Source organism: Miniopterus schreibersii (genome assembly GCF_964146895.1).
Source record: "Miniopterus schreibersii genome assembly, chromosome: 10".
Taxonomy (NCBI): Eukaryota; Metazoa; Chordata; class Mammalia; order Chiroptera; family Miniopteridae; genus Miniopterus; species Miniopterus schreibersii.
This window is the reverse complement of record NC_138110.1, coordinates 62,521,951-62,543,053: the sequence shown is the minus strand read 5'-3', so window position 1 is coordinate 62,543,053 and position 21,103 is coordinate 62,521,951. Positions and strand designations below refer to the sequence as shown.

At 38.7% G+C, this 21,103-nt stretch overlaps 1 protein-coding gene across 3 annotated transcripts in view; it reads left to right on the top strand.

The window, feature by feature from the left end:
• The window catches only part of CSNK2A1 (casein kinase 2 alpha 1), a 52,185-nt gene that overhangs the window by 14,738 nt on the left and 16,344 nt on the right, over positions 1-21,103 (top strand). For all 3 annotated transcript variants that reach the window (XR_013999761.1, XM_081150135.1, XM_081150134.1), the window contains exons 2-7: positions 9,848-10,064; positions 12,079-12,190; positions 14,139-14,240; positions 14,753-14,803; positions 16,044-16,103; positions 17,556-17,639. Coding sequence is in view for 2 of the 3 variants with exons in the window: in XM_081150135.1 (XP_081006261.1) it covers positions 9,964-10,064; positions 12,079-12,190; positions 14,139-14,240; positions 14,753-14,803; positions 16,044-16,103; positions 17,556-17,639 (510 nt within the window). In the remaining variant the exon portion in view is untranslated. The remainder of the gene's footprint in view (positions 1-9,847; positions 10,065-12,078; positions 12,191-14,138; positions 14,241-14,752; positions 14,804-16,043; positions 16,104-17,555; positions 17,640-21,103) is intronic.

Here is a 21,103-nt window from a genome sequence, read left to right as displayed (position 1 = left end):
GTCTTTAATCCAGTCTGTGACAGTCTTGGTCTTTTACCTAGATGATTTATTTCATTTATATTTAATATAATTAGCCGTATTTCTGTTAACTTCTCTGTGTGTGTGTGTGTCTTATGTCCTGTGGTTGTTTCTTATCTTTTTCTACCATTCTTTTTATCATTTCATCCTCTTCTCTCCCTGCTTTCTAGTTTGGAAATATGTAGTATTTTTGTTCTCTAAGTAAATGTGATATTATAACTTGGAGCCATACACATCAGAGTCTTATTAATAGTCAGTGTTTATTTGAACTTTTCTATAAATTTTCCTCTTTTATGCTCCTTATTTTCTCTTTCAACTCAAGCTTTCCAAATGAGATTATGTTCTTTATTTTCTTTAGAGATATTTACTGGATATAGATTTTAATTTGGCAAGGTATTTTTCTCCCTACACATTGCAGGTATTAAACTGTCTTGGCTTCATTGTTGTTTTGGGGAAAATCAACTATTCTCATATTGCTCCTTTGAACGTAATCTGCCTTTTTTGCTTGCTTTTTAGATTTCTCCTTGTCTCTGTTTTTTCTGCTGTTTTGTTGTTACATGTTTAGTTGTGGATTTCATTCTATTGATCTTGTTTGTAATTTGTTGGTTTCTGGAATGTGATTATATCTGGTTGCTTCTGGAAAATTCTCAGCTGTTACCTATTTGAATATAGCCTTTGTCCTGTCCCGTTTTCGCCTTTCCTTCTAGTACCAATTAAAAGTATATCAAACCTTTCACGATACTATTCCTCTCTTATTTTTTCATAGTTTTGACTTATCTGCTACATTGTGGGTAGTTTCTAGCCTATTTTTATTTTTATTTATTTATTTATTTTTTATTTTAATATATCTTTATTGATTTCAGAGAGGGGAAAGGAGAGGGAGAGAGATAGAAACAACAATGATGAGAGTCATTGATTGGCTGCAGCCTGCAACCCGGGCATGTGCCCTGACCGGGAATCGAACCCCGATCGCCTGGATCCCAGGTCGATGCTCAACCGCTGAGCCATGCCCGGCCGGGCACTAGCTTATTTTTAAAAGTATCCTGTTCACTGCGGATATTCTGAAACATCTCTTATTCTTATAAGCACAGTTGTTTCATAGTTTGAGTCTGATAAGACCAGAAGTCTCTGTGGGCCTTTTCTGTTCTCTTTTCTTTTTTTGCCAATTTTTACTTTGGAGTCTTTTACTTCAGTGCCTAGTTATCATTTATTACAGCTGGATGTTATATTTGAAAAAATTACTTTTAAGAATCATTTGAGTCCCATACTTAGCAAGGTACTTTTCTCCATAGAGAGCTTATTCATGTGTGATATCTGTGGACATTACTGGTCCAGGGACCGCTTTAAAACAAGCTTCAGATCTCATAGTCCCTCCATCGGGCTGTAATTCTTCCCTGGATCTTCTGTTCCCTCCATCCCCTTAACTGTAACCCCAAGGTTGTAACCCTGAAATCTCAGCCTATTACGGAGAGGTTCTCCTGTTAGACTCTTCACTTGTGAGGGCCCTGGGCTTTGGATTCTGTCACAACAAAATTCCAGTTTTTAGGGATCAACAGACCCTTTGGGCTTGCTTGCTTCTCTAGGTTATTTTCACTTTTGGCTATTGGTTTATTTAAGAATGAAACATAAAAAGAAAGAGGGAGGCGGGGAGGACGTGGGGGGGGGGTTAATCCATTCTCTTCAGGTGTTCACGGTGGGAGCGTTGACCCAAATAACGTAGCCCACCATTACAGAAAACAGAAATATTATCTGCAAAAATCTTGCTTTCTTACTTTGAAAACTGAGAAGCTCTAATCATACTTTCAGGGATCATCTACACTCCCTAGTTATTTGTCCTTTCTAGGCATTTTGCTCTGTGACCTCTGCAGTAAAACTGATTTGCATGAGGAGTGGAGAAAGGAAGAGAATGAGATTTGAATTGCAATAATTGTGAATTAATGATTCTGGTTTTTTTTTTTTTTCTTTTAGGAACACATAGTAACAATTGAGTAGGGTGCACCAGTATTTTTTTTTTTTTTTTAATATATCTTTATTGATTTCAGAGAGAGGAATGGAGAGGGAGAGAGAGATAGAAACCTGAATGATGAGAGAGTCATTGATCGAACCCGCAACCCGGGCATGTGCCCTGACCGGGAATCGAACCCCGATCATCTGGATCCCAGGTCGACTCTCAACCGCTGAGCCACGCCCGGCCGGGCTGCACCAGTATTCTTTAAATCAGATATAAAAGGATTGCTGATCCGATGTGCTTCTAATAGGGGATAATAAGGTGTTCCAACCTTTGGCAGTTTTAGGGTCAAAATTACAGGTCTTTACAATTATTAACTTGCTTGAAGTATTGTGCTTTACAATATCTTGTTTTAGTGTTCTTCACCTGAATAATTACTGTGCACTCTTCAAAGTTAGATGTTATTATTTTCCTGGCAGCTTTTCCCCAAATATTGAGGTACTCCATAAATATTTATTGAATAAATGATAATGGGTTGATGGGGGACTTAAATTCCCTTCAATGCCTTCAGAGTACCCTGACTTAATTCTTTCAAGCACCGATCACTTGATACTGTAATGGTCTGTTTTCTTTGGCAAATGACTTAGAGAAAGAATCCCTTTCTGGCAACAGGCTCACATTTCCTGGTACATAGTAAATGTTCAGTAAGCATTTACTTCTTAAAAGGAGTATTGGAAATTAAGGGCAACTATGGACATTTGAAACAAGTGCTTCAGATAGTATTAACTACTTAATGCTTTTTTGTGTTCATATGGCCTTCTAAGCAGTGCCACTTTTGAAAGGGCAAAAAGTAAGTTTGTGTGGCTCAGTATTTGTCTGCTTCTACAACAAAGCTATCCCTGAGTTTGTTCCCTGAATCCTGTTTCTCTCTTACCAGTATGTGCTGCCTGATTGCTAGGAAGAATTCATTCTCTGCAGCAGTGCTTAAAAGGTGGTGTTTTCCTCATACGACTGCTTTCTTCTCAACAGGCAGTCCTAAATCATACTGATGGTGCAGTATAAGCACATTCTTCATTCTTTGCAATAGAAATCTTTGCCTCGTCTGGATGGTTATGATATCTTGTTCCTTCACTATGGTTGATCTAGGAATGGCAAGAGGTTTTTTTGTGTTGTTTTTTTTAAGATACAGACCCTATATAAACAGTAGGGTTACAAGAACTAATAAAAGTGTATTACAGTTTGAAAATGGACTAATACTAGAAAATTAATTTGTAAAAAGTCATTGGAACAAATGACCAATCAGATTTGTCCAGCTTCCTGATATTATATAGACCATTTACTAGGTCTCTAGTTTTTCTTTTTAGTTGCTAGATTGGAAAACAAATCATACGGAATAGAAAAGATTAAAGGGAGAGACTGGCTGAAAAGGGCAAGAGAAGTTCTTATTGATATTAGTTCTCTTATATTCCATTTATGTCAATAAACTTTGGATTTTTGACTGTATATTTTAGCCTTATTGTTTAATAGAGTTTTTATTTCCTTGAATTTTATATAGAATAGGTCAAGCAGAGCCATGTAATTGACTTTGGTTGTAGGTGTGGTCTGACTTTAGTAGGGAAAATTTTGTTGACATAATTTTTCATAGTTGATTATAATTGGCTTTTGTTAGATTAAACTTTGAACAAACAGAACTTAGCTGTGTCTTCAGGGTCAATCCAAGGGCTTTTTCTTTATTTTTATTTTTTATATATCTTTATTGATTTCAGAGAGAGGAGAGGAGAAGGAGAGAGAGAGAGAAACACCAATGATGAGAGAGTCATTGGAGATTGAGCCCTCAACCCAGGCATGTTCCCTGACCGGGAATCGACCCTCGATCTCCTGGATCCTAGGTGGACGCTCAACCACTGAGCCACGCCCGGCCAGGCTCCAAGGGCTTTTTAGATAGAAGTAGTGGTAAGTCAGATTTTCTTGAGGTATACATGTGTTATGAAGAGTAAATAAGAGAATTGACCTTCAGGATATCCAGGACTCAGGCACTTCTCCAAACTTCCAAATAACTATTACAAAAATTGCTAAAATAAAGTTTCTCCAGTATTCTCTTAATTTTAATTGGGGGATCAAATCTTAATTGTGACTGTTCTTTAGTAGAAGAAGCCGTAATATCAGGAGGGAGAGAGACCAAAGTGAACAGTTCCTCAAGGACCCTTGTGTTGGTCTTTTAGTTCCCCTTAGCTGTGTACCAGGTGATCAGAAGTGTTGGGGGGCACCCTGCCTTTTGGAGGCAACTGCATTTTCATTTTATTTTTTAAAAATAATACCGATTTGATCAACAAATATTTACTGTGCATCCTACAAAGTGCAAAACCTTCAACTGGATACTGTAACATAAAAAGATATATTAGACATAGATCTTGACTTTGGGGAGCTACAAGTCAATTAGGGAAATTAAGGTTTGAAGACTACTGTATAGAGGTTTAGAAAGTGATAAGTTCTATAGGAATGAAAAGACCTGAACCTTGGAGGTAAGCCAACTTGGATTTGCATACCATCCCAACTCCATTTCTACTGGATATTTTTGGTCAAGCTACTGAGCTTACTTGTCTGTAGATTAGGGAAAGAAATGCCGCCTCATGGAATTGCGGGGGAGGGATAGATATTTAAAGCTGAGAAGCTTTTGTCTGTCCCTAAATCTGCTCTCTGTCTGACCCATACCAAGCCAGAGCAACCTTTTCAAAATGTACACGAATCACTTTTCTACTTAAAACTCTTTGATGAGCCCTAGCTGGTTTGGCTCAATGGTTAGAGTGTCAGCCTGCAGACCAAAGGGTCCTGGGTTAGATTCTGGCTAAGGGCATGTACCTTAGTTGCAGGCCCTGGCCCCAACGGGAGGCAGCCAATCGATGTGTCTCTTTGAAATCAGTGTTTCTCTTTCTCTCCCTTCCACCCTCTCTGAAAAGCAGTGGAAAAAATATCCCCTGGTGAGGATTAAAAAAAAAACTCTTTGATGAATTTCCATTATCCTTAGTCTGCAGATAAAGACATATTTGTCTCACCCTGTTCTGCCTTGCTCGTTATTATATTCCCAAGGCCTAGCATAGTACTTTTTCATAGTAAATGCTCATATATTTAAGGGATGAACAAAGGAAGGAATGTATGAAAGAACCAAACCGATAATTGAGAAATTTAGGCTGTCCTTACATTTCCTTTATGTTAGGCTGCATGTGAATATACATACACGTTAACAGAGAGGTATGAGGAAAATACTATTTCTGAATAAAATAGTGTTTATCTTTGATGACTTCTCTTTCCTATCTTTTCACATCCCCACTTTATCCCCATTTCATCACCCTCCCCTTCCTTCTTGGTACCATTTTTTTTAATCTGAAGTTGCTGAGTTCAAGAGCCTGTTATCTTCTCCCCACATAGTTCATGAAAGCCAACCATTGACATTCGTGTGAATGACTCTTTTTCCCCCCCAAAACATATCTTTATTGATTTCAGAGAGAGAGGAAGGGAGAGGGAGAGAGTTGAAACATCAATGATGAGAGAGTCATTGATCGGTTCCCTCCTGCACACCCCGACTGGGGATGGAACCCGCACCCCGGGCCTGTGCCCTGACTGGGAATTGAACTGCGAACTCCTGGATCCTAGGTCAGTTCTCAACTGCTGAGCCATTCCCGGCTGGGCTGAATGACTCTTTATTATAAGCAGATTATTTGGTATACATGCCAGTAAAGTGAAGCTTTTTTGGGAGTACTGCAAGACAGCTAGTTGTCCTCCCAGTGGAGAATCAAATCCACTGGTTCATAAATTAGGTTCCAACTGATGAGGCACAAAGCTGCAAGAGTCATTCAAACAAGTACTTGAGAATCTCAGGAGTTTCGTTAGTGAATAGTCTTGCCCTGCTCTTCACAGAGAATACCAAAGCCTTAAGAGAGCAGAGGAAGGCTGGATGGTTGTGATACGTGGGCTAGTAAATGGGACTTGGGGAATATCTTTCATGTGAGTCACGTGGTTTCCAGGGAGAAATGAGGTCTCGCTTTGTAATGTCATACTCGCCTACGAATTGGCCCTGAGAAGCTGGGAGTTAACCACAGCTTCTATAGTATTTGTATTTTACAGAAAAGTAAAGAAAAGGGAAACTAAGAATGAAGACCGTAGCCTTTTTAAAAAATTATTATTTTAATCCTCACTTGAGGATATGTTTATTGATATTTTTTTGGAGAAAGAGAGGAAACATCGATTGGTTGCATCCCGTACACGCGACCAGGGATCAAACCTGCAACCTTTTGGTGTAGGGGCGATGCTCTAACTAACTGAGCCACCCGGCCAGGGTGAAAACTAGCCTTTTAAAGATTGGATTCTTCTTAGTTTTCACTGAGGAGCTATGGTGTAGTAATAATTTACTTGTGTTTGGTGCTCCTGAGCCCTTTCTGGAAGCTGTCTGATTGGATCTTCTCTTCAGTCTGCAAGTGCAGTTAAGCAGGTTTTGTAAGTGATGCAGCAAAGCTGGAAGAAGCCCAGTAGCCAATTTGGGATTTGAAACCAGGACTCTGCTGCTTGTTTCATCACCCTATTGCATCTAATCCCAGTTACTAAATTTGTATTGATTTTAAAAACTTCTTAAGTTGATGGCAGAAGGGCTTTGAGATCCACAGATGCCTATAAAGGAATGTGGAGACTGAAGAGAAAGATACTGTTTTTTGTCAGAGAAGAAGCTAAGAACTTAAAAGTTCAGTATCATTTTATTAAAAGTCATAAATACGTAGGAATAGTATTTTTACTGGTTTCAGCTGTTTACACTGTTTTGGCTGTTTGCAGACACGCACACCTACACACCTTTACCCATCTTCCTAGTGTTTCACTGTTGTCAATGCAGTCAAGTAGCTACAAAAAAAGCCAGCAGTCCTACAGCACAAAGGACCTTGTTTCTTGGGAAGAACAAAGGTTACAATAAAAGTGTCTGGTTTCTGGGATTTTTTTGCTTGTTTGGACAATTTGTGTGTTTTTTACACTTAACCAATATTAGGCAAAGTTAAATTAGGTTATTATCACCCTGGTTGTTTTATAAAAACCAAAGGAAAAAAATGTTTGGAAATAATTTCTTAAACTGTTTTGATTCACTTTTCAGTAATTATTTGAACAATGTTGTTGTTTTCTGGCCATTTAGATTTATACTCATAGGACCCCAGAGTTAAACTGCATACTCATGGGGCTCCAGAATATCACTGATTGTGTTTGTCACACTTCCCAGTACAGCATTAATCTCCATCCCAGTCTCCTGCTCATCATCTGAAAGCTTTAAGCCACCGGAACCATGTGCACAAGAAGAGATCTCTTCTGATTTATCTTCTTTGTGTATGGTAGCTAAACTCCAGATTAAATACAACATTGGAAAAACATACAGTTGTCATAAACAGTTCCCTTAGAGCTCTCAAATAGGTGCAGTTGTAAACAGTTTACATTCATTTAACTCATTGAATCCTCACCACAAACCTATGAGGTAAATACAGTTATCCCTATTTTTATTTTTTATTTTTAATTTGTTTTTATTGATTTCAGAGAGAGAGGAAGGGAGAAGGAGAGAGATAGAAACATCGATGAGAGAAACATCAGCCAGCTGCCTCCTGCATGTCCCCTACTGGGGATCGAGCCTACAACAGGGCATATGCCCTGACTGGGAATCAAACTGGCAATCTCAAGGGCATGGGCCAATGCCCAACCAATTCAGTCACACTGGCCTGGCCAGTTATCCCTATTTTATAGTCTGGTTGAATGTCAGCTCCTCCAACTCTGTGTTCTTTAGCAAGTTACTTAACTTTTCTTTGCTTCAGTTTCCTCATCTGTAAAATGGGGGTAATGGTAACTTTCTCACCATTTGTGTGGTGAGGATGAAATGAAATCCACATAAAGCACATAGGGAATGCTTGCAGGTGTTAGCTGTTGTTACCTAATTAGTATGATTAATGGCAAAAGAAATCACTGTCACAAGAATCAGAAGTTTGGTTTCTGATCCTTGCTCTGCTATTAATATCCATGTGATTTGGGTGAATTTTCCTCTTTCTGAGCCACAGTTTCCTTATACCAATTTTATTTTAACCTTTTATTTGGAAGTAACTTCAAATTTACATGAGGCCAAAAAAAAGGTACAGATGTGACACTGAAAGTATAGACAAGAGACAAAATAAATTGGACTTCATCAAAATTAAAAGTTTTGTGCATCAAACAGCACCATCAACAAGATGAAAAGACAACCAATACAGAGAAAATATTTGTAGATTGTATATCTGATAAGGATTAATAACCAGAATAGATAAAGAACTACAACTCAACAACCAAAAAAAGAAAAATCCAATTAAAAAATAGGCAAAGAACCTGAATAGCTATCTCTCCAAGGTAGAGAGGTAAATGACCAATAAGCACATGAAAAAATGCTAGTCATTAGGGAAATGCAAATCAAAACCACAAGGAGATAACCACTTTATACCTGTTAGGATGGCTGCTATAAAAATGAATAAATGCTGGCAGGAATGTGGAAAAATTGGAACCCTTGTGGATTGCTGATGGGAATATAAAGTAATGTAGCCACTGTGCAAAAAAGTATGGTGGTTCCTCAAAAAATTAAACAGAATTACCTATGATGGAGCAGTTCCACTTCTGGGTATATACCCAAAATAATCAAACGGAAGAACTCCAAAAGAACCCTAGCCAGTTTGGCTCAGTGGTTAGAGCGTCAGCCCACAGATTGAAGGGTCCTGGGTTTGACTCCGGCCAAGGGCACATACCTCAGTTGCAGGCTCGATCCCTGGCCCCAGTTAGGGTGCGTGCAGGAGAAGTGTCTATTGACAAGGGAATGGGTAAACAAAATGTGACCTATACATACACAGAAGTATTATTTAACCTTAAAAAGGAAGGAAATTCTGGCATATGCTACAACGGGGATGAACCTTAAACGTGCTAAGTGAAGTAAGCCAAATGTAAAAGGTCAGATATTCTATAATTCCACTTATATATGGTACCTAGAGTAGTCAACTCAGAAACAGACAATAGAGTGGTGGTTATAAGGAGCTGGGGGGAGATGGAAGTTGGTGTTTAATGACTACAGTGTTTCAGTTTGGGGGTGGGGTTGGTTGCACAAGACAAGAAGTGAATGTACCTGGTGCCACTCAGTGTACACTTAAACATGGTTAAACAGGTAAATTTTATGTATATTTTACCACAGCTTTTTAAAATACATGTTTCAACAACAAAAATAATACAAAGAACATTTGTATCCTGCCCTCGCCAGTTTGGTTCAGTGGTTAGAGCATTGGACTGAAGGGTCTCAGGTTTGATTCCAGTCAAGAGCATGGGGAGAGTGGAAGGGAGGAGCAGGGGAGAGAGAGACATCCACGTGAGAGAAACACATTGTTTGGTTGTTTCTCGCACTCGCCCTTGACCCAGAATCAAACCCAAGACCCTTCAGTCTGGCGTGCCGACATTCTGACCACTGAGCAAACCAGCCAGGGCAAGCCTTTTAGCACCCCTACTTGAGCTGTAGAAAGCTGCTGAAAGGAAAGTACTATTCTTGCCAATACTTTCTGTAGAATATAAATAGTAGTAATGCTGATGGGTGTATCCTCAATGCCATGTTTTTTTTTCAGGCTATCCAAACTTTAGCTGAGGAGATAACAAGCTACTTTGCAGAATAGGATTAGGGCTGATACAGGTTTGGTTTGGTTTTATGTTAAGGGAAACACTGTGGCACAGTTAGGATATATTCATTGATTTAACAGATAAGGGAGCCAGAAATATATTTAAGGCCATTGTTGTAAGGTGATTTTTCTTTCCATATGCTTTCTAAAAATAATTCCTTGGTCCTTGTGCGTTTTGTTTCTGCAGTCTGAAGAAAACAGGTCTGAAACAAAGTCTTCACTCCACCCCCCAGCTGCTTCTGAACACGGTGACTGCCAGATCTCCAAACATCAAGTTCAGCTTTGTTCGCCAACCTGTCTGACATGTCGGGACCCGTGCCAAGCAGGGCCAGAGTTTACACAGATGTTAACACACACAGACCCCGAGAATACTGGGATTACGAGTCACATGTGGTGGAATGGGGGTAATTGTTTCCTTTTACTTCACTATAGTCACCCAAAGGGCTGCCTCTTATGGATTTGTTCAGTAATTTATGTCAGGCACCCTCTCTGGCTGTGCATTATAAACCTCAAGATTGAAGTCTTATTTGTGTTTCTTCTGCAGTGAAGAAGTAAGCTATTGCTGAACAGTTTTGACAGGCTTATCACTTAAGAATCATTTCAGTCTTTTTCTTAATCTTTTCTCTGATTTTTATATTCTGTATACAAAGCTGATAAGGAAGAGTTACCTATCAACTTGCCTCAGCTAAGGGTTTCAGTTAGAAAACTTAAGAGACTTTGAAAACACTAAACTCTTACATAAAGTGTTTTTGAGGTCAGAGAATGTTGTCCCATGGTGATTCTGAAGGATGAAACAGTTCTCCAGAAAGGTGTCCTCTTTCTAATGAGAAGCAAAATTAAACCCTTAAACACTTGCCCTTATCATGAGACTAGACATGTGTAACATGGAATTCAGCCCAAATTCCATCTTGAACAGTTGCACTCTGCCTGAACAGCTGCGTTTGCCCTCCTAATTCTCTGTGCTATCTCATTTGGATGTTTGCATTTCTTGTCCCAACATGGTATGTATTTAATTGATCATGTCATACTTTTTGTGATGAAAAGCTTTTTGGCATTCAAATGCAAAAGAAAACCATTTGAAAACTCAAAGCTCCAGCTTCCATATGCTATGCTATGTTTTATGTCTGTCCACATGTGATGTCCATAACCTGTAAGTGGTTAAATACAGGCTCCCAAAATTGTGGGTGTTATTTTAATCATGATTGGGCTATGAATCTTAACAGTTAAGCACATTGCCTCTGCACAAGAAGGCACAGTGTTCTTTAAAGATACCATCAAGAATCTGTGGTACAGTACCAGTATATGTTATCATTATTGATAATCTAGCAATTCCCCTTATATCCCAGGCTTTCTCTAGGAATACCTCTGTGTTTTACAGAAATTTCAACTACTCTATTCAAATTGAGTTCTCTGCACTTAATTCTGCTAAAATAGCACTATTGAGTTTTGGGCATGGTGCTATTTGGTTGCTTGCTTTTATTTCCCTGTGCCTTCCCACAGGAGGAGGACTCGACCAGAAATAAGAGCTCCCTTCCCCTAGACATGCTATGATTATTACATTGTTCATTGTCCTTAGTGCTTTTGTCTTTTCTCTTTATTCACTTTCTTTTTAGCTGCTTGAGGAAAATGAATGGTTGGTTTGTCACATGTTGCATTCTCAGTGTATCCAGCAGGAGTAAATAGAACTGAGACGTTATTTAAAAGGACCATGTTTGTCATTCTTTAGAGTAAAGTCCTCTAAGTTATAAGCAGGAGCAAAGGGGAAATCTTGGCATTTTTGATACTTTTTTTTTTAACCTCTGATGTTGCTTAGTGGTCATGAAATAAATATGGGTGAAATAGAGGAAGGGACTCCCTAACTGGTTCATGATCTGTAATGTAGTTTGAAAAACTCCATTATATGGACTGTCCTCAGGGCTTGCCTTGGAGGACAAGTGGTAGGTCAAGCCTGTATATTTGAAAGCCACTTAACTGCAAAGGAGCCCGTTCAAAATCGGCTGCTCCCAAAATGTGGCTGAATTGAAATATTCTTATAACACGTATTTACTTCCTGCAAAGTGCCAACAATCGGCCAGGCACTAGGAGACAGGAATATATAAAAATTATTCTCCAAGGGAAAGCTCTCTGTTGTTGGAGGCAGGCGTGCATAATGAACCCTAATATAAGCTGTGTGTGGTATGCCAATAGAGATGTAAACAGTTTGGGATTTGAAAGAAAAAAGGCTTAATTTTTTTCTAATTCTGGGATTTGGAACATACCCATTTTTAATTGGCCCAATTAAAATAATACAAAGAAACTGATTTGGGAAATATTTTAAATACTTCATTTCTTTTACTGGTAATAGGGTTTTATAAGTTCAATTAATGCTTGAAAAGTTGAACTTTTTAAATCATTGTGACTTTGACTCTTTGTTTACAGAAATCAAGATGACTACCAGCTGGTTCGAAAATTAGGCCGGGGTAAATATAGTGAAGTATTTGAAGCCATCAACATCACAAATAATGAAAAAGTTGTTGTTAAAATTCTCAAGGTGAGTAAAAGAAAGAGATTGAAATTTCAGAGGTATTTGGAATTTAGATTTTAGTAATAGTGATTCTTTTTCTAAAGTAGCATTTAAAAGGGTTTTGGGAGTGCTTTAACACCTTTATTGTGTCATCTGCAATCATTAGAGGTTATCTTCATTTGACAGATCAGGAAACTAAAGCAGGAGAAGTGATTTGACTCAAGTCATATGGCTAGATTGTGGCAGAGGAAGGGAGTAAAGGTTCAGTCCTCTCTCTAATACTGATTTGATTGCCTAATACTTATTTCCTCTGTTTTTAATTATATTTCAAGCATTTGTTTTCAATAAATAGTTACCTCTACTGTGTAAGGATGAGGAGTCACAAACAGCAGGCCTTTAGAGGTCAGGCAGATCACTTGCTAGCCAGTCTGATGTAAGTGCCCATGATAAGAGGAGGTGAGTGATGAGTACTGCAGTAGCGCAAGACCAGCATTGTTTGATACTCCTTTGCAGAAAGAAATTAGAGATTTGTATGTGTATGTGAATTCTCCCGATTTTTAAATGATGGCTCAGAGTCGTTAAAAAACACTGTATAAATTCTGACTCAACAGATGTATGTGGATCCTGGGAATCTGTGTATTAAAAAGTCCAGGTTATTGATCATCAGAGTTTAATAACCACTGATCTTGTTAATGAAGAGATGATATATATACTTAAAATAATTTCTGATATATACTTAAAATTGTAGTCTGAGGTGACTGACACCCTGGGAAAGAGCTGCATGTTCCACTATGGCAGGCACAGGTCACATGTGGCTATTGAGCATTTGAAGTGTGGCTAGTCCAAATTGAAATATGCTGTAAGGATAAAATACACAAGGTTTCAAAGGTTTGTATATGTATATAAAATTGCCCGGTAGTAATTTTTTTGTATTGCTTTACATGTTAAAATAAGATTTTGAATATATTTTGTTAAAGAAAATATATTACTAAAATTAATTTTGTCTGTTTATCTTTTTTAACAAGGCTACTAGAACATTTAAAATATATATGTGGCTTGCATTATATGTCTTTTGGACCAGCACTGCTTTAGACTATTTAGGAGGAAGGCTTTGTGGAGGAGGTGCAGTTGGACCAAAGCCCTCCTCAGAAAAATGAAAAAGATTTCTGTCCCAGAACACATGTAGAAATAACGAGTGAGGACAAAGGAATATGGAAGATAAGCTCAAGGGACTCTCCAGAGTGGTCTTTTTAGAATGGAGAGAGGGATTCATTTATTGGAATACTGATCATAAGCCTAGCTAGTTACCATGTCCCAGTCATATTCTGAGATCCTTTCATATATTTTATTTGATTCTTGCCACAATCTTATGAGATAGGTACTCCTGTTGATCATTTTTCCCATAATGAAAGGCTTAGGTTATGTGATAACTTCCCCATAGGCACACAGCTAGCATGGCATGAAAGTAGGATTCGCATTAGGCAGTCTTGACTCCAAGGCCCACATTTAACCTACAAGTTTATGCTGCACAAAGATGGTTTGGCCATCCTTGATGTTGGTCCTGTCCCCCTCACCTCTGTTGGGTGTTTCTAGACTTAGAGAAAGGAATAGAAAAAAGCCCATGTTTCATCCTAATTTGTAAAAGATTTTTCAAGATATGCCTTAGTCTTACTATTTATAATCCTAGTTTGTATAGTTGTAAAGAGTTAACATTTTAAGACTGATGGTTGGGGGAATTAAATGTTACTTCTGCAGAAGTCTGATCTTTGGAAAGGAAATCTTTTTTTCTTTCAATTCAGCATTTGCTAAGTAACCCACAGAGTACCTGGCACAGGGCTAGGAGAAGGAGATGCAGAGATGAATCAGACACGTTTCCTTCCTTCAAGGAGCTCATAAATAAGCCGTTCATTTATTACATTATCTGTTGAAATACCCGGACATACTTTATTTCACTGATGTACTTTTGCCCTTTCAGCCAGTAAAGAAGAAGAAAATCAAGCGTGAAATAAAGATTTTGGAGAATTTGCGAGGCGGTCCCAACATCATCACACTGGCAGACATTGTAAAAGACCCTGTGGTGAGTATAGTATGTGCTAGCAAGGCCCACCATGGCTGAGGTGGTGTTTGACCCAGAGCACAGCTGGCCTCTCTGTTCCCCCCTCCACCGTTAAGTCCTGCTTTAAAAGTGCTTAATCAGTTATAGCATTTAACTAGTTTGGGTCTTTCTTTCAAAGAGACCTCCACCCACAGACTATTTCTTATTCTTCTAGGATAAGAGACTGATAGCACTGGAAACTGAAATGTGTTAATCCATTTTGCAAACTCAGGTCCGATTCCGATGGGCGATGGGCGCATTGTCGGGCTGCCTAGAGCCTGGTGAGACTTCAGCTCCATGTCTTCTGTTTGAAATCCATCCCAAAAGTGACCTAAGTGTGGTGATGATCAGAGCGGGGAGGGCTTGTAGCAGTAGAGGGTTTCCTACTACTGAGGCTAGGACTGCCAAATTCACCAACTAGCATTTGCAAACATTGTGCTCGTTAAAGCTGCCAGGGCTATTGCTAATGTGCGTTTTCTTTTTCTTCTCCATAGTCACGAACTCCCGCCTTGGTTTTTGAACACGTAAACAACACAGACTTCAAGGTATAATATATAACCAAAGATTTCAAGCTGTTGGGTTTTTAAACCACATAGAAAGCCTTTTAGGGATGTTACTGTTAGAAGAACTTCCTTCAAACTTTCTTAAAAGAGATTTTCATCTTCACATTGTTAAATTATAAGATAGAAATACTGCTGTACAAACTACCACTTTCCACATCTTGGTATTTGGCACTTTTATTGTGTGCTTTCTTTAATGACCAGATACGTTTACTTCTCACCACCTTTACCATTCACTTAACAGTTTCCCCTCATGTCAAACCTAATAAAAGCAATAATGTGTTCAGTCAAGATCTGGCCAAGGGCATTTTACTTTAAAATGGCAGTGTTCAAGAAGGAATGTATTGTGTATGTAAAAGCAAGGTCTGTTTATACCTTAGGATTCCTTTGGGTAAGGGTGGTGTAAATTGTGCTACAACACACACCTATACAACAGATCTCTCTGACTTCCAGCCCATCCAGCGGCCTACTTCAAACAGTTCTCAATTCTAGTACAATAGAAAAATGTGGGCGCGCTCTTGGATTTCAAGTTGTAAAGGTCTTTGACTTGTCTTTGAGCCAGTCCAGTATCAAGAATTTTAGGTATCGATAAATGGATGAGTTCTTCTGCTGAGATAAGGAAACAAGGAAGAATGTTCTGGAATCAGAACAATAACTTCAAAGAAAACTCCAGATTATGTCCCATTTAATGATGTGTGCTTTTTTTTTTTCTTCTTAAAGACCATAACTCTCTGGAAAGGAAACATAACAGTTGTTCAAAATTTGTTTAAAATTGGGACAGGAATAATTCTGTTAAATTGGCTTGACAGATTTGGCAGCAAGCCATCTGCATACCCACTGGTGATCTGCAGATGGGGTAGTTCCCTACTAAGGAGGCTGTGTATTTGCCAAAATGCCTTTTATGAGAAGGTCTGGAGGTAAATGAAAAGCAAACTTGATTGCAAATGTACATCAATGCATGTTGCTTAGATAAATTGGTATATTCCCAACAGTGAGCTATAGCTTCAGGAATATGAGTTAAGTAATTCTTGACTTGCATATAGAGTTAAAGACTCAGTTTCTCTTTAAAGTGAATGTTATGTTGGAGAAGTAGAGACTGTGTAGAGATCTTGGAATGATGGCAGATGAGCCAAGTGTTGGTTTGAATTACTACAAATGAGAATGAGAAAAATTGCCTTCCATCAGCAGTACTTCATGGCTAAAATGTTGCATTTGTCTTTAACAGCAATTATACCAGACGTTAACAGACTATGACATTCGGTTTTACATGTATGAGATTCTGAAGGTAAGGGAACCTTGGATACTAAATACCTTTAGATTTATCTTCCCTTTGTTAAATAGCTCAAATGACTGTAGAAAACCTTGTGAATTAACTTTGTAAAACTCTGAAAGAAGGGACCTCTTCATGTAAGTTTTTAATAAGTTAATAGCATCAGAACTCTTCTGCTAATGTAAGGGTTATGGAAATAGGGTCTAGTGAAATATAATTTAGAATGCTTTGGGAAGGGTATTTAGAAGAGAGCTGGGGCCCCTTAAATATTTGTAATCTCCATCTTGCTCCTACGAAAGTTAACAGTTGAATTGTTCAAACTTGTAAAAATATCTCCAGATGTGTTGGCTTCTGGTGTACTTTATTTCACTTAAAATTGAACAAGTAAAACAGTAAACTTCCAACTCAGATATCAAAGGGTCATTGTATTAAAGAATTATGTAAATCTCTGCTTAGAGATTGCTGATTTAGAGTAGACTTTGATTTCTAAAATGGGATCACCAAATTATCTTGCTCCTAGTAGTCACAAGATCAGCTTTGTAGATGAGAAAATTGCTAAAAGTTGCTTATTAAATGAGGGTTGACAGAAGTACCCTGAAGAGACTATGCCAGTAAAGATAATTGATCTTTCTATTGGCTCATGCAGTCTTGTGGCAAGCAGGACTTCATAAAGTTAAGGATATGCTTGCCTAGTCCTGGGAACCACAGGAACTCAAGTTGCCCTTCAGGAAGGACAAGAATTTGGCCAATGACATCAGCTGACTTAAAAACTGGGATTAGCAAACCCCAAAGGTTGTACCATTCAGTTCACCTTAGTTTGAGATTAGACATGGTTTTCGAATTGGATTTGATGTCCTAGGTCAGGAATTGGCAGGCTTCTTTACAGGGATAAACAGTAAAAGTTTTGGCTTCGTGGTCTATAGGGTCTTTCTCACACCTCTCAGCTCTGCTGTTGTAGTACGAAAGCAGCCACAGACAACATGCAAACAAATAGATGTAGCTGTGTTCCAATAAAACAAACATTTACAAAAACAGGCAGCAGTCCATATATGGACCATGGTTTACCAACCTCTATTGTAAACTCTTAGCTGCTAAAGAATTATTGTTCTTTGAAGAACAGTTTTGTAGTACAGACCAGTTTTCTTTTGAGGGGCCTATGTTTGTGAAACGCTTTGGGTAAGAGAGAGAAATTGGAAATGATGTAATTGGTGTACACTTTGGGTCTTTTTTAACAGAAAAGATGTTGTAACAACTGTGTAAGAACAGAACTTGAAGTTCAGAGGCCATGAGTTTGACTTCGGGATCTTGAGCAAGTCTCTGAAGAATAACTGTGGGAGTGATTGTCAACCCTGACTCCCAGAGGTGGTGTGAGGCTAGAAAGAAAACCTATGGAGGGAAAAAAGTAGAGGATTTTAACTAGAAAATCACTCTTATGCAAGCTAACTTTTTAACCTGTTCTTCTTACAGGCCCTGGATTATTGTCATAGCATGGGAATTATGCACAGAGATGTGAAGCCCCATAATGTCATGATTGATCATGAGCACAGAAAGGTAAGACTAACAAATCTTTACCAGCCTGATAGGGTGAACAGCCCATCTTTATCCCTAGCATCTGTTACAGTCCCTGGTACCTATTAGGCACTTGACAAATATTTGATGAATAAATGAACAAATCAGAATTTTTAAACCATTATACATTCATATTCCTAAGAATACTATCAAGGACACCCTGGCAGTGTATCTCAGTGGATAGAGCGTTGGCCACTACACCTAAGGCTCACAAGTTCCATCCTCGGCCCTGGTCAGGAGCCTGTGGGAGGCAACCAATAACTGTGTCTCCCTCACATCAATGTTTCTATCTCTCTCTCAAAAAAAAAAAAAAGCAGTGGAAAAAAATACCCTCAGGTGAGGATTAACAACAACAAAGAACACTATCAAGAAGGAAATAAATTAGTGGTCAAAACCATTTTGGGCAGGGAACCTGGATTCTGGTTTTACTTACTGAATAACTAGTATCTGGGAACTTCTTTTCTCGTTTGCCTTCTCTTTCTTACCTGTACAACAGGTATAATAATATTTGCTCTCTGTGCCACTTGGTTATTGTGAGAATTAAGTGTGTACAGTTGTGAAATGTATGAAATATTCAGAAAATGCTGCTGCTTATTATTAGCGAGCACAAGTGCTATAGAGAGTTCTGCTGACCACGTGCTTTATAGCATTTCAGTTTTGTAAGGTAACCAAGTCCACCTTTGTAGGTAGTGATGGCTTTGTTGTAGGCTTTGGAGATGTAGGTGATTTGTTCATTCAACTGAAATTTTTTTAGGCACAATGCATGGTATTGTTCTATCTGTGTGGAACTGATAATAAAAAATTCTCATCCATAAGGAGCTTGCCTTTGGGGGAGGCTAGGGCTAGAAAGTTAAAAGTAATGTGGAAGAAAAATAAGTCAGGAATAGAGAACAAAGGAGGGTGTTGCAGTTTTTTGTTTTTTAAATATATCTTTTTTTTTTCCTTTTTTTTTAAAATATATCTTTATTGATTTCAGAGAGAGGAAGGGAGAGAGATAGAAACATCAATGATGAGAGCATTGTCATTGATTGTCTGCCTCTTGCATGCCCCCAACTGGAGATCAAGCCCACAGCCCGGGCATGTGTCCTGACTGGGAATCGAACCTCGATCTCCTGGTCAATGTTCAACTGTTGAGCCACACCCGGCTGGGCAGGTCTTGCAGTTTTAAACAAGGGGGTGAAAGGAAGATTCCATTGGGAAGGTGACATTTTTAGAGAACACTTGAAGGGCATCAGCTATGCAACCTTGGGAAGAACTATGTCCCAAGTAGAGGATGCAAAAGCCCTGAGGCAAGAATGTGTCTGGCTTGTTGGAACGGGGAGGGTGGGGGTGGGGACTGGGATCAGAGAGGTAAAGAGAACCAGGTCATTTAAAACCTTAAATATCATTGTCAAAACTTTTCTCTGAAGATGCAGAGCTTTTGCAGGGTTTGAGGAAAGGGTTGGCATGCTCTCACTTTCATTTTTAAAAGTTTACTACACATCTATTAGAACAATTAAAAAATAATGACAATACCAGATGCTGGCAGGGATGCAGAGAAACTCAACCTCTCATGCATTGCTGGTGGGAATGCAAAGTAGCACAGCCATTTCAGAAAATGCCAAACTGTTGTTTTATTGTTTGTTGGTTTCTTTAAAAGCTAAACAAACAGCCCTGACCAGTGTGGCTTAGTTGGTTGAGCCACTGGAGGGTCGCCAGTTAGATTCCTGGTCAGGGCATATGCCCTGGTTGTGGACCCAGTCCCCCATGTTTCTCTCTCTCCTTTCCACTCTAAAATCAATAAAGAACATTAAACAACAACAACAAAAGTTAAACAAACATGCTTACCAAACAATCCAGCAGTGGTATTTATCCCAGAGAAACAAAAACTTAGGTCCACACACAAACCTGTATGTATATGAATGCAGCTTTATTCATAATAGTTGAAAATTAGGGGGAAATGTCCTTCAGTGAGTGAATGGTTAATCAAACTGGTATATCTATACCATGTAGTGTTATCACTGAATAGTATGACTCAGCAATGAAAAGGAATGAACTATTAGTAATGCAGCAACTTGGTTGGATCTCGTGCTGAGTGGAAAAAATCTGAAAAGCTGATTATTCCATTTGTAATAATATTGTCAAAATGTTAGAGTTAGAGAACAGGAGTTAGAAAGTGGAGAAGAGATAGCACAAGGGACATTTGTGGTGATGGAATAGTTTTGTATCTTATGGTCAGAGTTATCTGAATCTACACATGATAAAATTACATAGAACTACACACACACGAACACCAGCATGTGAAACTGGTGAATAGTAAGGTCTGTCTGTGGGTTGTGTCAATGTCAATTTCCTGGCTTTGATATTATACTGTAGTTATGTAAGATGTTACCATTAGAGGAAATGCAAAGTTGGGTGACGGGTACACAGAATATCTGCAAGTTCCTGTGAATTTATACTAATTTTTAAATATAAAGCCTTTGAAAAGGATCATTCTGGTTGCTGTGTAGAGAATAGAGGGAAAGAGTGAAAGCAGCCTGACTAGTCAGGAGAAGGGGCTGCTGTAGTAAATCAGACGAGACGGTGGTAGCATGGGCCAGTGCAGTAGCAGTGGAAGTGGTGGTAGTGGTCAGAATGTGAGCCAACAAGGTTTGCTGGCAGGTTTGATGTGTAATATACAGGAAGCAAGAGTCCAGAGTGAAATTTTTTTGGCCTAAATGACAGGATGAATGGATTTACCTTTAACTGAGAAGAAGGGGGAGGCTGTAGGAGAAAGGTAATAATCAGAGGTTTATCTCTGAGATGTTTGGTGATCAGAGAGGGAGAGGTGGCTGGTAGAAGATGCTGATAATGCTGTGTGTGAAGCCATAAGATCAGAAATACTCATCTGGGAAATACTTGTTGCTTAAAAACAAAGCTCAGGGATAGCTCTGGAGCACTTTTATTAAGGGGCTGAACAGAAAGGCTATAAAAAAAAATTATACTTTCTTTCATACCCTTCATTGTAGTTCCCTTTGTTCACCAGAACAGTGAAGACACTGTACCTAGTTAACAGTGAACTTATGGGGACATTGACAGAGTAATCAGGCATTAGTCAGGCCCTACTACCCACACTTCAAATAATGCTTATGCTTTGCACAGTGGGTAAATAAGGTTCCCTCTTGTCCTTGCTAGTACTTTTTCCATGTTCAGGATACATTTTGGTAAGAGCCATTTTGTGTGGCTTTTCACTTCATTCACTCAGTACATATTTTTTATTTTTCTCATGTGTACTGGGCGTTGTGTTGAATTTTAAAAATTACAGAGTTGAATAAAACAGTCCCTACCTTCAAGGAGTTTACAGCCCATTTTGAAAAAGAAAGATAAGAAACAAATACATAATAAAGAATTGTGAGTTTGCCCTTTACAGGTAGCTCAGTTGGTTAGAGCATCCAATCAGAGCACATACAAGAAGCAATCAATAAATG